Source organism: Notamacropus eugenii, chromosome 3, assembly GCF_028372415.1.
Source record: "Notamacropus eugenii isolate mMacEug1 chromosome 3, mMacEug1.pri_v2, whole genome shotgun sequence".
Taxonomy (NCBI): domain Eukaryota; kingdom Metazoa; phylum Chordata; class Mammalia; order Diprotodontia; family Macropodidae; genus Notamacropus; species Notamacropus eugenii.
In genome coordinates, this window is record NC_092874.1 from 259,396,539 (window position 1) to 259,413,610 (window position 17,072).

Consider the following 17,072-nt stretch of genomic DNA (forward strand, 5'->3'; position numbering starts at 1 on the left):
CAAAAGGAGGGCAAGGGAATGCCTTTTTTTCTGATCATGTCACTCCTCTACTTAAAAAAAATCCAGTGCCTCCCCATTACTTCATGGGGTCAAATGTAAAATCCTGTTTGGTATTTCAAACCCTTTCTAACCTGTCCCCCTCACTCTCCAACCACATACTTGGAAGAGACTATCTTACACATCTTGCAACGTCCCTCTTTTCTTACCATGTACTCCAATACTGTGACACTGGCCTCTTTACTGTTCCTTGAAAAGATACTATATCCCAACTCTAGGCATTTTCAGACTGTCCCCCATGCAGACAGTGCCCTCTCTCATATCTAACCTCCTGGCTTCCTTCAAGTCCCAGCTAAAAGCTTGCCTTTTATAGGAATGCTTCTGATCCCTCAACGCCAGTGTCTTCCCTCTGTTGATTATTTACAATTTAACCTGTATATATAGCTTGTTTGTACACTGTAGCCAGTTGAGTCTGGCTCTTCATGACCCCATTTGGGGTTTTCATGGGAAAGATCCTGGAATGGTTTGCAATTTCTTTCTCCAACTCAATTTACACATGAGAAAACTGAGGAAAAGAGTTAAATGATTTGTCCAGGGTCACATAGCTAGTGTCTGAGGCTGCATTTGAACTCAGGTTGTTCCGGCTCCAGGCTTGGCACTCTATCCACTGTTCCACCTAGCTACCATCCTATTTGTACAGTTATTTTCAATGTTTTCTCCCCTATTAGACTGTGATCTCCTTAAAAGTAGGGACTTATCTGTCTTACCTTTGCATTCCTAGTACTTAGCATATAATACGTGCTTAATTAATATTTATTAAATGATGATTCTGGCTACCTAGTCCTTCAAAGGGGTAAAACTAATGAACTTCAAAGGGCATCTGTCATAGCCAGTTCTTTTCCAGCAGGGAAGGCCAATGTGACACAATGCTTTTTGAAAATATAACCTTTTGCTGAGGTAGCAAGAAATGCACAACTATTCGCTGTAGGAGTTAAATAGGAAAAAAAAAAGGGAACAGGGATTTGATGGAAGCCCAAGATAAGGGGGTTGGGTTACAATTAAGAATGTAGGATCTTGCAAGAATGTTTTAAGGCAAGCACTGAGGGAGTGTGTTCTTATATAAGGGGTTTAGGTATTATCTCATCAGATAGACTGAAGGATGCTTGTTCCCTTGTTAGACATGTATGGCATTACTGAGAAGATTAATTGGAGTTCTGGCAAGTGAGGGAGGCTGATTAGCCCGTGCAGGTGTATGAACTAACACAATTAGGTAAAAGGTTATATACACTATTCACTCCAGAAACAAAGAATGGATTCTTACATTCCCAGACCCCTACTTGTTTTTTCCAAAATATGACAGTGAAGAATTTCCTTCCCAGTATGTCTGTTTGAATTTTAAGAAGTTATTCAGACAGTCTTAACAAGTAAACAAGGCAATCCCTAGAATACCGGTGTCGTAGTGAAACGTGTGTAGACTTCCTGGTTTACTCAAGAAGCCTTGCAGTGAATGTAATCAGCTTTTATCAACTGGAAGTTTTTGGCTTAAAAACAAAATTCCTCAAGCATAAAATGCCCCACACAAATAAAAAAGCAAGCCACACACTATAGTTTCAGTAAAAGATATATAAAATTTTATTATATTAGCACTATCCTTTCATTTCACAAGTAACCTTTGAAGGTGAGGATTTTCATGATCTTAGAAATCAAATTAACCAGTGTTCAAAACTAAAATGAAAATTTAGCTTCCGAATGACACTTCAATTTTTACATGCGTAAAATTAAAATATTTAAAGTGAACTCTGATACAGTTAATGAATCTGGAGCGATGAATGGCTTTATATAGCAGAAAGAATGACAGGGATGTCTACAGAACACCAGCACATCCAGATAATTATCCAGATGTTTTTACACAACAGCAACAAACCATCTGGACATACTTGAATGGTCCGATTTTTTTTTTCCCATGGAAGATGCTTTTGGCTCCATGTAGACATAACCAGAAGCAGAAGCCTCTGGTTCAAATTTTGTAGAATAATGCAATTACCAGAACCCTGAATAGAGCAGCCAACTTTTTCAAGAAAGTAAAAAAAATTAAGATTACTTTTAAAAATCCATTGAGTATTCAGAACAGCAGTTATGTAGATTTTGTGGAACTTCCAAGCAATAATTTTAATATCACAGATTCTACCAGATTATATTTCCTATGTGTTTTGTACATACTGTGAATAGTAACTTTATGTAAATGCTTGAGTGTAGCACTAATACTAACAGAGAGCAAGTCCATGCTAGAAAGGATATTTATTTCAAGTTTGAAGTAGCTTGCAGTTTCATTCATTTGGCAAATGCTGCAGTTTTCTCCTTTTCCCTCCCCTCAGAAGTTGTGGAGAGAGCCAGCCCTGGAATCAGAAAGACCTGAGTTCAAATCTAGCCTCAGACACTTAACTAATTGTGCAACCTTGGGCAAGTCACTAAACTTCCATTTGCCTCAGTTTTCTCACTTGTAAGATAGGAATAACAAATAAATCATGGTCCCTCATAGGCAGTGTGCCATGTCACTTGGTTTTTTCCTTACCTGCTATTAACAACCAGCCACTCACTGGATTCCTATCAGACACCCAACCAGCCCCAGAGGGTCGATATGCTGCAAGACGGTCTAGTTTGTTCTTGGAAGAGCAATCTACATGCTAGAGGAATCCTGTGAAATACTGCCTAAAAGACAAAGAGTCTCTCATCATGGCTTCCCACAACTTACAGGCTTATTTTTTCTTAATTATTTTTTAAAAAATATTTTCATTCAAGTCTCCCAATTCTGATACAACTGAGGAAAATTCAGACACAAATACATAGTGGGAAGGTTGAGAAAGAGAAATGTGGACTTTTGTCCATTTGCGTCATGTGTCCCTGAGCTACACTGTGGTCATTGGCTGTTCAGGAAGTATTCGGCTTCCAGCTGAATGGAAAGGAGAAAGTCAAATATTTCACTGGCTCTTGCCTGAGAGTATCATGAGGTTGTTTCCTCAATCATAGGGGGAAAATTCCAATGGTACCCCCCTACAAAAAGGGACATGTATTACTCCTACTTAAGAATGATTCAAATTTTAAAAGTACACAAAGTAATAAACTAGAACAGTAACTTTTATAACCATCCATTTCCAGGACAAAAAAATAAATTTTGGGGAAATAAGATTCCATTTAACCTAAAAAAATTTTGTATAATAAAATTAAATTTAGAAAAGGTACAATTAAAATAATTTCAGCATATCCAAATTTTTGTCAAACTATTCCAAGAAAGTCTATAAACATATGTTCATCAAATCTGTGGTTAAAAACTTTGACCAATATTAAATTGAAAAATGAGGATCATTGAAGATAGATATAAGTTTAATCATCATTACTGGGATATTCAAAAGCAACTTGGGCTACTGGATAGAGGGGCAGCCTCAACCTCCCTTACCTCAAGAGCTTTCAAGGACTATGTTGCTTATTAACAGCTGCTGATCCCCATTGGTTAAGGGTTCCTAAACAAAGGTTCTCTACAATATGAAATCATAGTTCTAGGCTATCTTACTAGAAGTTCAAGAATGCCAACATATATTTTACATTGTGGATCCTGACTCGATGGGATTTTATGTTCTAGTTTGAATTCCACTATTAACAAATTCTATTTTTTAAATTGACTGACTAGAGTAAGTATCACCATGTGGTATTTTCAAATTTAGTTCTTCACTATTACAGAACTGGTTCTATTGGATAATACTACTATGAAACACAAAGGTACATTTCATCCCTTGATGAAATTGATGTACTGTCAAACAAGAGCACAAATATCCCAGGCTTTGATTTTGAAATGGAAATTTAAAATGAAAATAAAAAATAAAATAATTTCTTAAAAAATGGGTCCAGCTGACCCGGTCCATTACACCTGCAAGGTCTTTGGACTTTGATCTGTTCCAGAGTAGTGCATATGGATGATCCCATAGTATTCTACCGCGTTGTTTACAACGAAACATCAGTGAAAACTCAAATGACTTCATCTCAAAAATACAGATTAATCTGGATAACAAAGTCTTGCCCCAATGAGTTAGGTTTTCCCTTTAAAGGTGAATATTTTGCTTGAGTTGTCCTTTAGGTCAAACTGACTATTTTTTCACCAATTTTGGAGTTTCTTTGAAAGAACTGGTTATTGTACTGGGTAAATTTGAATAGATTTATTCAGATTTTAATGACAAAAAGTCAACATTTAATAATTAGTCTTTCAAAAGAAAAATATTTCCCCACATAAGCTATCCCTTATAAAGATAATTTCAGGGCAACAAAATGATCAAGTGTCTCAAAAAATTAGAAGGCATCATGGTGGGGTGGATGGAGACATGATATTGAAGTCAGGAAGACCTGGGTCCATGTCCTACTTGTGGCACGCACTGGCACTGGTTCTCACTCAACCTGTAAGCATGCTAGGCAACTCTCTCGGACCCTGTCCAAGTCTTTCCATCTTTCTTGTTTCCCAGCAACCCTCTCACCTTATAAACCTAAGTGAAAGTACTTATTTATATTAAGGAAGGGAGTTTCCTTGGGGTTTCGTAAAAAGGAAATCAGTGGTCTGGTCCCTGTATCACAAAATTATGCAACGTTGCCTTTCAAAAGAAAATGGAGGCCAGCTCTTAGAAAGTCAGAATGAAGGTAATTTGAAAGACCGCTGAGCTTGCTATCAGAGAAGTCCTAAAAAGTCTATGTGAAAGTAGCTGCTTTGAATCCTGTTTGAATACAGTACACTCAGAAGAATGAATAAATGTTCGGGAGAAGCAGTTATTTTTGACTGGTGCTATCTATTGAACATTGGTGCTATGACCAATACCTATTTTCTACTAGGGAATCACTGTATTATTGGATAGAAGCAGATACCTAAGGTTCTACCAACAGGTTAAAAAAAACTTTAATACAAATTTTAATTGAGAAGCATCTCTCAGCGGCTAAAATCCAAAAGCTTTATTCAAAATGGACCATTCAGCTTCCTGATCCTCTCCTCCTTCCTCCCCAGTGACATATTAATAAAATATGCTGGTTCAATTTTTATTTGCTATTATTATTATGACTGATTATTACCAATGAGCAGATCCCATGTGGAAGAAAAAAATGGAAAAAACTGATGAATGGCTGATGAATGGCCTGGCGGATGGATCTCATGTCTCTCTGACAGCTTGGAAGGGCAGGCAGCGTGACATGTTGGTAGACAAGTCACTGTCTTTACTGCAAACATTTCTGATATCAAATTGGGTAGAATATTCAACAGCTAACTGTAAAACACCAGTGGTTGAGGCAGTATAAAACCACATGCTTTGACATTTCACCCAATACAGGGATCAAGTGGCAAATTTAGAAGAATCACACGTGCCTCTAGAACCTGATTAAATTTGTTTTATTTAGGTGAGTTTATGAGTTGTAACTTTAAATAACAACCATCATCACAACCACCACCACCAACAACAAAAAAAAAAAATCCCAGAAGTATAAACTGTTGCTAATTTCATACTGTATTTCTTTAGAGGATTCACGGGTGAGTGGGTTATTTATCAATTGTGCTTTCTTTACCACCTCTGTCACTTAACCAAGGGGAGGAATTCAGGAGTGAAGATAGTGAATGGTAACTTTTGGAAATTAGTGGCTGAGCCTCATTTACAACCCTATGACACATGCTGGAAATTACCAATCCTATGGCAATGATCTAAAACATTTAACCTCTAAACTATGAATTTTCCAGCATCAAATTATTAGCCAACAGAATATAAATTCCTTGAGGGCAGGAACCATTTTACTTTTGTCTTTGTATATCAAGTTTCAAGGCACAGTGCCTAGAAATAAGATTATGGAGGAACTAAAGTTAAGTAAAAATAAAACTAACTACACCAATCAGCATATATCCCCTCCCTCAAAACCATCCCCCTTCTTCTCTTCTCAGTACAAAGAACAGGGGTTGTGGGAGATAACCAAAGGGGATGGGGTTTAGATGAGGTAGCCAGAATGGCTTTCTCTCAAGAGGACTAGACTTGTAATGTGCACGCTGCGCACTGTGACATATCCATAGAAGGTAGAAACATTGAGAAAAATCAGGAGAGAATTTCTGTAGTGATGTTAAAGGTTCAAACAGATCCAAATTGTTAGGCTATTTCGAAAGAGTATTAGAAATACACCTGTCCCCAAAATATTCAAAATGTATATTTGGAGTAAAAGACCATTCTATGACTATGAAATTCAAGTTAACAACATGTTCACAACTTGTAAATCTTTAAAAGAAAAACATTCTTATTTGTTCCTAAAATTCCAACAAAATGAATACGAACTGCTTCCAATTTGGGGTGGGAAATGTCTAGTTAGAGAAGGACAAAAAATACCATGTAGGATCTTATCTCAATTATAAGTAACAGACAACACAGAATGAAGCTGACATTAGTCTTACTGACAGTTAGTGCTTGTGAAATACCATAATTGTTTAAGTCCAGATAAACATTTTCATTTTTATTTTAAGGCAAAAAGATGTTAAGAATACGTATTTTATTTATAAACTGAAATTGTGTATAAGCTTGAACTAACTTCCTTTTTTTCCTTTTTACAAACATGTTCTCTTACCTTTCTTTTTACAAACATGTTTTAATAAACCTCCAAACAATAAAAAATAGTACCTACAAATTTCATAAGAACATTTACATAAACATTACATTTGTACGTATTTGCAGAAGTTAAAGCGCTTTCTTTAAATTCTCAATATACAGACCAAAGAGAGTAAATTTGTACTTACTATGGAGCACAATTCAAGTACTTTTCTAAAAAAAAAAAAATTATATCTAGCTGAACTCTACTACATGAGATTGACTGTAATTTCATAACAGCTTTCCTTTAAAAAGATGACTGCAATACAGAACAGAGAACGCCTATTATTCTAATCTCTTAGAATAAGTAAAAACAAACCCCCATGAACAATGGAATACCAAGGTTTTTGTCAGAGGGAGCCATCAATATGTAAAAATGTTACACACCACTAATAAGGCATCTGCACGAACAGCAAGTGACTCCCAAAATATATTTGGATCTATGTAAACAAAGCTTTATACTTCTATTTCTTTTTTTTTTTTTTTGAGGATGAGAGGGGAGCTACATCCCCAGAGGTGAAGACATAGTCTGAGACATTTTGGACCGTATTATCTGAATACATAAAACTAGAGAATTTCATAACCCCTTATCGATTATTTCAATAACTGAAAAATGTTGCTTATTCATTAAATGAAGTGGATACCTTATTTTTATTGGTATTGAGAAAGAAAAATATTATGAAAATAAACATCCATGAGTTTCCAAGAAATAAATACACACTTAGTTACTTTAATGTATTGCAGCATGGGAAACATTGCCCTAGCATTGACCTCAACATTCAATCAGTAGTTTTACAAATCCTCCTCCTCACTGAGGCTGGGATCTTCTACCTTGTCAGCTGCCCAACCACTTTCAAAAGGGTTTTGTTTTCCTGCTTTAGTTGTTCATTTTCATCTTCTGTGTCATCTAGGTCCTTGGGGAGGAAGGAAAATAGGTACCAAATTAAAGAGACTTCAAGAAAGAGGTGATGATACTTTATTAATTTCAATTGTTTAATGACAAAATCACTGTATTGTGGGAGAAGGGAAAATTTTCTAGAATCACGAGAAAAACAAATTTATACCACATCTCTTCTCCCCTACCTTTCCCTGAATGCAATGTGTTAGAGTGAAAAGAGAACTCACTACCTTTGGACACCTAAGGTCTGGGCTCAGATCCTGCCTCTGAAGCTACGACCTGGATGACTTTGGGATTAATTAAGGGCCAAAGTGGCTGCAATTTTCTCATCTTTAAATGAGGACGGACTAGGATTCTGGTACCATCCACCTCTGGACTTCTGATTCTTAAATAAACAAGGTTCAGACTGCCACTTATTCTGTGGGACTTTCATCAAGTCACTGAAAGTCTTTGTGACTTAGTTTCCTCTTCTGTAAAATGGAGATGATACTACTCACACTATTTCACAGAGCTGTTACGAATACAGTGTTATGTAAACCTTAGAGTACTTTATGAATAAGAATTATTATGAGGACTGTAAGGAAACCTACCACTGTCTTCAGTTGAACATCAAACAGAGCCCTCACTTAGAAATACTAGGAAATCCACTGTGGACACCCACAGAAATTAACAATTTAAATAATAAAGGAAGAGCACAGATTTAATCTGTCAATTTAAATTAGTGAGAATGGAAATACAATAATCTTGAGTTATATATGTTTTAAGACAGCAGCATTTTAAGAAGCTTGAACTATCTTTAGACAGCAGTGCAAAAGCATTTTTAAAAATCTAAAGGCATTTTACACAAACAGATTTTAATTCATTAAAATTAAGTGAAATGAAAGACTTTGGTAGATAGATTTGGAGTAAAAAAAACAACAACAACAAAACACCACTAAAACTTCAACTTGCCAATCATGGGTGAGTGAGTTATACAGCAATGTGCTTTCTTTGCCAAGAAATTTTTGGTTATTTTTCCAAGATTCAAATTATTGAATTATTTGCTGGCAAGTTAACCACATCATGAAATTACACATTCCAGTTATCATCATGCCTGGATTGGAAACTCCCTGAAGACAGGCAGTTAATCATTTTACTTTTGGACAGCCCACAACACTGAGCATGCTGCTTACACAGTGGAGGCCCCTTCAAAATACTGACCAAACTTTAATCTTGTGGACAAATGAATGATCCAGGTATACTGAAGAAAGGTGGGAGATTATTGTAAAGCTAGAGAGGTTGGCCCAGGAAGAGCTGGAGAATAGGGGTGGTGAGCAAATCACTTTGAAGCATGAAAAGAAAACTGCAATGGAAGGGCTGGGGATATGGAAAGGGAGTATGTATTGAGTAGAAGAGGCAGGAGGATGGTACAAAAAGGGGTCTGAGAGGTCATCTGCCATGCCCTCATTTTAGCTGGGCAACCTGAGGCCCACAGAGGTGAGATGATTTGCTCAAGGCCCCACAGAATATTACACTTAAGAGCTCTGTTTCCCAAAGCCCTTGATGATGGAGGGGATTTGGTAGGGCACAGTCCTCATCTCCAATACAGCATTAAGCACTGCCAATTGGATCAACCATTTAGAATAAAAGGGGTAGCATGACTCAGCCTAATAAATGAACAAACACACTATTGTTATTTTTCAACCATTAAAACCTTGGCTCAGGTTCTGCCCCAGACACCTCCTAGCTGTGTTGTTGTTGTTGAATTGTGCCTGACTCTTTGTGACCCCATGTGGGGTTTACTTGGCAAAGATATTGGAGTGGTTTATCAATTCCTTCTCCAGCTCATTTTATAGAGGAGGAAACAGAGGCAAATTGGGTTAAGTGACTTGCCCAGGGTCACACAAGCCTAAATATAAATAATTTAAAAACAAAACCCAACAGTAAGTGTCTGAGGACAGATTTGGACTCAGGAATACCAGACCCAGCACTCTATCCACCTAACAACATCACCTAGGCCAGCTAAATGACTTCTCCAAGATCACAGAAGTAGGTTAATTGCAGAATCTGAAAACATTCTAAATTCAGAGCCCTTTCCATTACACCACATTGCTATCTCAGAATCAGTCAAAGCAGCCAATCAAATTAGATATGTAGTCACATGGTAATCAAAGGTATGATTTCTACCACAAGCCAGATATAAGATGGCAGAATCTATAAGCATAAACTCATTAATATAAAAAAGTCATATTTATGTCTTCATGTATTTTCCCATAAATAGAAGGCTAGACCATCCAACTGAGATGTCTACAGTACTTACCCTATTTAATAAATCAATTTCTTCTTTGAGTTTTCCAATTATGTCTTCTTTATCCTGAATCAGTTTCTGGAGTCTTAAGTTTTCTTGTCTCTCCTTTATTACCTCCTGGTAGATACAGTTATAAAAAAATAAAGTTATTATTTAGACAAAAGTGGATTTACATACTAAAAGAATGTTTATGGTCTTCTTAAAAAACAGGGACTTGTCACATCTCTTCAAGTCACTTAGAAATATTCAGCATTCCTACTTAGAGGTCCCCCAAGGTAGCTTACTTAAAATTGCCTTTTGTTGAGTTAGGTGTGTGAGAGAATTCACCCACAGGAGGGAAGGAGAATGAAGGGAATGCAGAAACTAAAAAGGAATCTGGCAAATTAAATTGAGGCTTAGCCAAGTCTCTAACAAATGTTAATCGATTTCTCAATGGTGTACTTACCCCCTTTATCCACCCAGCCTACATATCTCCACTATTAACTGCCCAGAAAACATTTTACTCACTCTCTAGTTGTTATTAGAACTAGTCTACGATGTTATTTTCACTTTAGGGAAAAGCATCATTATTTAGGAGAAACAGAACCCCAAGAAACTTGGAAAATAACAATTCTAAGTACAGGCTGGTGTTAAAGCTTGAGAATTTACTTTCACATTAAATCAAAATTCTCCAAAACAAAAACAGCTTTCCCCTAGTCCAAAATGAAATTTCTATTTGGGCCAATCTTGAGTCACTGGGAATATCACAATTACAGGGAATAATTTGGTTTCAGTTGATTAGAACAGATGTCCCATGCTTGTCCATTGGGTTGAGAAGTTCTTTTCAAGGACATAGATAATAACAACATTAACATTAACCGGGATCCATTTGAACAGCTGAATGTGCATGAAAATTTAACCCTTTGGGGGATGAAAGGAATCTTCTTTGAACTATTTTGGGGACCCTTCAAACCCAGATAGAATTTTCTAGTAGGAAGTGTTCTAAAGGCAGAGACCAAAATCTGCTTAAGCTTTGGATGCAAATCCTACAATCAGTAGGTACTATGTATGAATATTAAACATGCAACTAGCAAACCATTTGATCTACCATCTGGTATAATCAGAACCTACTCTAAAACTAATCGATTTCATTTCTACAGTTTCATCAGCAACAAAAGGGGTAACAAGGGAAGGAAACAGGGAAATAAAAACTTGGTCACCACATAGGGCTAGATATCAAATGAACAAAACCACAGGACCACACTGTGACACTACAGTGGCTAAGCAGCTTTCAAAGGTTAAAGCTGTTTTCTGCTCCTACCTCCCCCTACCCCAGGCCCCTTAGCCCAAATTCTCTCTCAGGTTTAGTTCCGGTTTTTCTACACCTCTCTTCAAGGACAAAAACCCCTGGGGTATTTATTTGGCTTTTAGTATGTCTTCTAGTTTTCTGAGCACAGGATAAGGTCATGTTAAGATATCAGACCATCTAAAATAATCTTGAGGCCATACATACCTTTTCAAGATCTTCAATCTTGTTTTGCAATATGACTAAATGAGAAGAAGGTGGATCCCTGCTGTGCCTAGACGCTACCCTGTCTGTTCGAGAGTAGCGACTTGAAACATCATCTTCAGGGTTAACATTTGTGCTGTGGAGTGAAGAAATAAACTTTAAGAAGACCTTGAACACAAAGAGCCAGAGTAAACACTCAACACTTTTCTTTTTTAAAACAGCTATCACATTCCCCAATTGATAAATGGTCAAAGGATATGAACAGACAGTTTTCAGAGGAAGAAATTAAAAATATCTATAGTCATATGAAAAAATGCTCTAAATCACTATTGATTAAAGATGCAAATCAAAACAACTCTGAGGTACCACATCACACCTGTCAGATTGGCAAACATGACAGAACAAGAAGATGATAAAGGTTGGAGAGGATGTGGGAGAGTTGGAACACTAATTCATTGTTGGTGGAGCTGTGAGCTGATCCAACTATTCTGGAGAGCAATTTGGAACTATGCCCAAAGGGCTACAAAAATGGGCATACCCTTTGACCCAGCAATATTGCTTCTTGGACTGTATCCCTAAGAGATCATAAAAATGGGAAAGGGTCCCACATATACACAAATATTTATAGCAGCCCCCTTTGTGGTGGCCAAAAACCGGAAATCAAGGGGATGCCCATCAATTGGGGAATGGCTGAATAGATTATGGTATATGAATGTAATGGAGTACTATTGTGCCATAAGAAACGATGATCAAGAAGACTTCAGAGAGGCCTGGAAAGACTTAAATGAACTGATGCTGAGTGAAAGGAGCAGAACCAGAAGAACTTTGTACACAGCAATAACCACAGTGTGCGAGGAATTTTTCTAGTAAACTTAGTCCTTCATAGCCATCTTTCCGAGGCTAGCACACTCTTAACTTCCCTCCCTGGTCTGCAAAAATATGGGCAGGAGCAATGCAGGGCAGGAAGAAGATAACAACTACATGTGTAGAACACCACAAAGACTGTCAACAAGCAGCTGGTGTGTTGGTGAGGTTTTGCCAAACTTTTCCCCCCACCCCCATTTTTTGTTAAAGGATAACTCATCTCTAGGTAAGAGGAAATACGTATTTGAAAATTAAGGTGATGTTTTAAAAAAAAGATCAACAACATATTTTTTAAAATTAAGAAGTTCATTTTTCTTTAATAAGGACTCAGGTAAAAAAAAGCACCATACTAAATTTAGAATAGACTTTAAAAAACTGATCTCCCTGAATGGCATTGTGATTTCCTAAAGTATCATAAACATGCATTTAGTCAAAAACTAAAAACTTTACAAAAGGTTCTACCAATCCCAAGTGTGAATAAATATGGTGTCTATCAAAAGCAAGGCCAAATGCGGGCTGAGGAGTAAAGCACAGGTGCCCTGCAGAGCTTGCCACAGTTATGAGGGATACTATTGACATAATTGCAGAATTTTGTACTTTGAACTCCTTAACATGTTTAGCACTGTTTGTTCTACAAATAGAAGTGTTTTCGAGCTTATTTCTACAACCGGATATGCTCAATACAAAACAAGAGAATGAAAAAATGTTACATTTGCTCTAAAACAGCTTGCAATATTTTGATTAAGAGGACTTTATCACCAATGTCAATAAAACTCCAAAAGGAATCCCCCTAAAGCCACTGGCTATGAAGGTGTTAAAAGGGAAAAAAATTGATGGCACCAAAGAAAAATGCCCTTCATTGGAAATGTTCTTCCTCTGGGAACTTTTCACATCTTTTGTGCAAAGATGAAAGCAGTTTTAGGAAAGTATTATTGTAGGGACAGAGAAATCCTGTTATCTTAAAAATATCAAGTTTGGATGAAAGCAAGCTAGGATGCCTCAAATGAGGGTACACAGAGAGGAATTTTCCACTAGGGACAACACAGGAAAGCTTAGCACTTCAGAGACATGCTGGTGGTGAGCTGAGGGACGTGAGAGTAGGGTGGGCAGCTAGGTACCAGGTTCAAAACCCTGCCTGGGACAAACGTTAACTGTGATCATGGGGAAGTCACTGCACCTTGTGAGCCTTGGGTGTTCCCACCTATAAAATGGAGATAAGAATACTTGCACTTATCTACCTCATAGAAATGTTGTAAGGAAAATCCTTTCCAGAATAGTAAAGCATTATATGAAAATTTGGCATGGTGATTATTATTACCAATACTAACAGTTTATGAGAAAAAAATTTTACTGTGAAAGTGGCCACAGAAAACTAAGGGAAGTTGGATAAAATGTGAAATGCCTAGCCAAGTTATCACTGATCATTGTAGCAATAGGAATTAATTCTCCCACCTCAATCCTCACAATATTCCAGTTCATGTCACTGTACCTTTAGCATTACAATGTGCTCTATCTGCTGGTCAGTTATTTTTCAGTTGTGTCTGACTCTTCATGACCCCATTTGAGGGTTTTTTGGCAGAGATACTGGAATGGTTTACCATTTCCTTCTCCAGTTCACTTGATAGATGAGGACACTAAGGCAAAGAGGGTTAAGTGACTTGCCCAGGGTCACACAGCTAGTAGGTGTCCAAGACCAGAGCTGAACTCAGGAAGATGACTCTTCCTGGCTTCAGGCCCATCGCTCTATTCATCGAGCTGCCTTCTCCATTCTGTGTTACCTCTTAAAATCTCTAGTTTCCCTCAAGGATCAGTTTAAGCACCACTTCCTACATGAAGCTTTTCCTGCTCTTCCTAGATGGTCATGTCTCTACCTCAGAATTAATTTGTATGTTCTTATGTATACACATTGTTTTCTCCAACAGAATACAAGTTTCTTGAGAACAGGGCTGTTTCATTATTGCCTTTTACTCTTTCCTTCTTCTGCAGTGCCTAGCACTAAGAGCATCCACCTTGAACATAATATATATTAAGTTCCTCATACATTTGCCTGATTCCCTGCCCTTTGGATCATAAAGGTGTCTGTCTGTCTTGACTGACATAGACATAGGGAGGATGGTAAGATCGTAGATTTAGAGCTGGAAGCCAATCTTGTTTTACAGATAAGGAAAATGAGGCACAGAGAAATGACTTGCTCAGGATCACACAATTACTAAGTGTCTGGGAAAGGGATTTGAACTCAGATCTCCTGACTCCAAGTCCAGCACTCTATCCATCCAATAAGCCACTTAACTGCTTCACACCACCTCCAGCTAAGGTTAATTATATTATATAAACAAACAAATTCATTATTTCTTTGAATGTATCTAGTTAAAGCAGAAATGCCTGTTTTAAAAGGTTTATTTTTAGTTTTCAACATTCACTTCCATAAATTTAAAATTTTCTCCCCTTCCCTTTCTCTCCTCCCCTCCCCAAGATGGCATGCAATCTGATATAGAATCTACATATACATTCCTATTAAACATATAGAAATGCCAGTTTAAAGAACTAGAAAAGTATAACACAAAAAAGAAAATTATCTAAACATAAAATAGCTTACTCAAGATAGCATTTCCTTTCACCTGCCATGTATACCACACACTTCCCTTAAAATAATGCAAACAATGCAGGGTGAAGAGTGGATGAAATGTGTCCTGTTTATCTGCATATTCTGTTAAACTGAAAGATACAGAAATGCAATGAGTCTGGTCTTCCAATGGTGCTCCCCAATGTGCTGGGGAACCATCCTTCTAGAGATGATATGGATATCAATGAAACATGCCAGCTCTTCAGTTAGTCTTCTCCGTTGCTCCCTAATATGTTTACCTCTTTTTCTCTACTGATATCTGGGCATGTTTCTTGTGTACATTATCATTGGTAGTAATAAGCTTCAGCTACTTACCCCCAACATGCATATTCCCATTGCCTACAGGATGACCCATAATCTTGAATCCTAAGAGACAGTGGTATTCAAATCAGCCTATCAATTGTTTATCAAGCACCAGCTAGGTGCTAAATGCTAAGCATGCAAGTGCTGAAACAATTCCTATTTGTGATGAGTTCACATTACAATAGGAGAAATACAAGTACACGTGTTCAGAGAGATATACAACATAAAGCTAATAAAAACAAATACATACAAAGTAGATAAGTACAAGGTAATTTGGGGGGGGGGGAGAACGACAACAAGCACTTGCGGGGATTAGAAAACGCCACATGCATAACTCGAACTCCTGTGGCATCAACGGAAGGATATTATGGTTAAAAACTCCGGTTTCTGTTTTAGGAAAAACATTGTTCCCAAAAGTAATTCAAACCCTTCTTTTTCCTACTCAATTCTAGCCCCAGTTCACTCATCATCTGCAGTTTCTAAGATATATGTACTGAGCAGTATTGTGGACTGTATACCTCAAAGTATTTTGTAATCTACACAATGTGTTTCTTCATCTACTTGTTCTCCACCCCCATTCCAGATAGATGGGGATGTCCTGCTTATCTGTATTTGCATATCCAGCACTTAGCACAAAGCATGGCATATAGTAAATATTTTAGGTGTGTATCTCTGTGTATATCTGTGTGTGTCTGTCTCTACCTACCTACCTATTTACCAGGTCAAGGAGCATCCAGAGTATCTTCAACTGGGATTCTCCCATGACTAGCAAACAACTGTCTTGATCATCCATCTCCCTGTTTTATGCCTTATTTGATATTAACATATCCAAAGACTGACACACTCTCTCAAATCTGTAAGGCAATATGATAATCTATGGATCTACTCCAAATCTACAGAACATTGTTCACAAAAGTCCATCAGGTCTTTTCCAACCTTCATCAAAGATGCCTTTGATCAAGGTGAATATCATTTTCTAAGATTTTGTAGAATTGGGGTGATAGATATATGGGATGGTAGTTATTGTTGGGTTTTGTTTTGTTGTTGTTTTGCATTATCTCTTCAGTAGTATCAGGGAGCAATATGAAATAATTCATGATTATTTCTAAGTATTTGGTGTCCCCATCCTCCAACCTCCTATTAAGCAAAGTTTGAGAATCAGCCTCTTAATATCTAGAAAACTGTACTGTTTTAATCACTAGAAACAATTCTCTACATATTTGATTCTTTCTCTTTATACTTGGCCAGGTCCCTTTGCTCCTTCCTTTCTTTAGAACCATGTGCAGCGCAATGAGGACAATGATGCTGGAACCCAAATAAATTGGGCTCCACTAAGTCAGTGATAGCGAAATGTGTTAGAAAAATTTTGATAGGCCTCATGCGTGTGCATGTGCTTGAATTTTTGTCTTATTTAATATTTTATCTTAAAAAGCTTTTAGGATGCTCTGGCTTAACTGGATTTCTTAGTAAGCTTTCTATAAATTTGTTTTCCCTCCACTGCTTCTGTTTTTTGAGACAATACTACCCATAACCTTCTAACACTATCCTCTGTTAAGATATTCTAAAGTGGTAATAACCTCATATTCCATCCTTTGGCAAGGAACTTTAGTTCTAACTGAATAAATTGGTTTCTAGGTTCTTTAACTTCTTCATAGTAGTGATTTATATTAATTCAACAACAACAGGAAATGGTTCTGGGCAACACTGATGTATTTTCCTTTAAATAGTTTCCATATTTTGGATTCAACAGCTCATTTGAATAGGTCTGGTTAAAGCTATTTTCATTGAATACCAGATCTTCTCATGTTCAGTTTCTCCTATTTTGGTGTTGATGTTAACCTTAGCTTCTAGAAAAACTGATGGCCCAATCCAGCTGTTTCCTATTATAATCTGGTCAGTTTTACCTTCCATGAGGAAATCTGGCTCTTGCCATGTTTAATTCCTCCAAACCATTCTTGAAGCAACTA

General features: G+C 37.1%; 1 protein-coding gene across 2 annotated transcripts in view; it reads right to left on the bottom strand.

The window, feature by feature from the left end:
• Positions 1-1,605: 1,605 nt before the first annotated feature.
• Positions 1,606-17,072, bottom strand: part of PAWR (pro-apoptotic WT1 regulator) — a 138,373-nt gene continuing 122,906 nt past the window's right edge. Inside the window, exons 5-8 of one of the 2 annotated variants that reach the window (XM_072655454.1) lie at positions 11,319-11,451; positions 9,839-9,943; positions 7,473-7,555; positions 1,606-2,393 (exon numbers count right to left, since the gene is read on the bottom strand). In XM_072655454.1, the coding sequence (XP_072511555.1) occupies positions 2,369-2,393; positions 7,473-7,555; positions 9,839-9,943; positions 11,319-11,451 (346 nt within the window). In that variant the 3' untranslated portion in view covers positions 1,606-2,368. Of the gene's footprint in view, positions 7,556-9,838; positions 9,944-11,318; positions 11,452-17,072 lie in introns of both variants that reach the window. The other variant, XM_072655456.1, reaches the window with a different exon arrangement.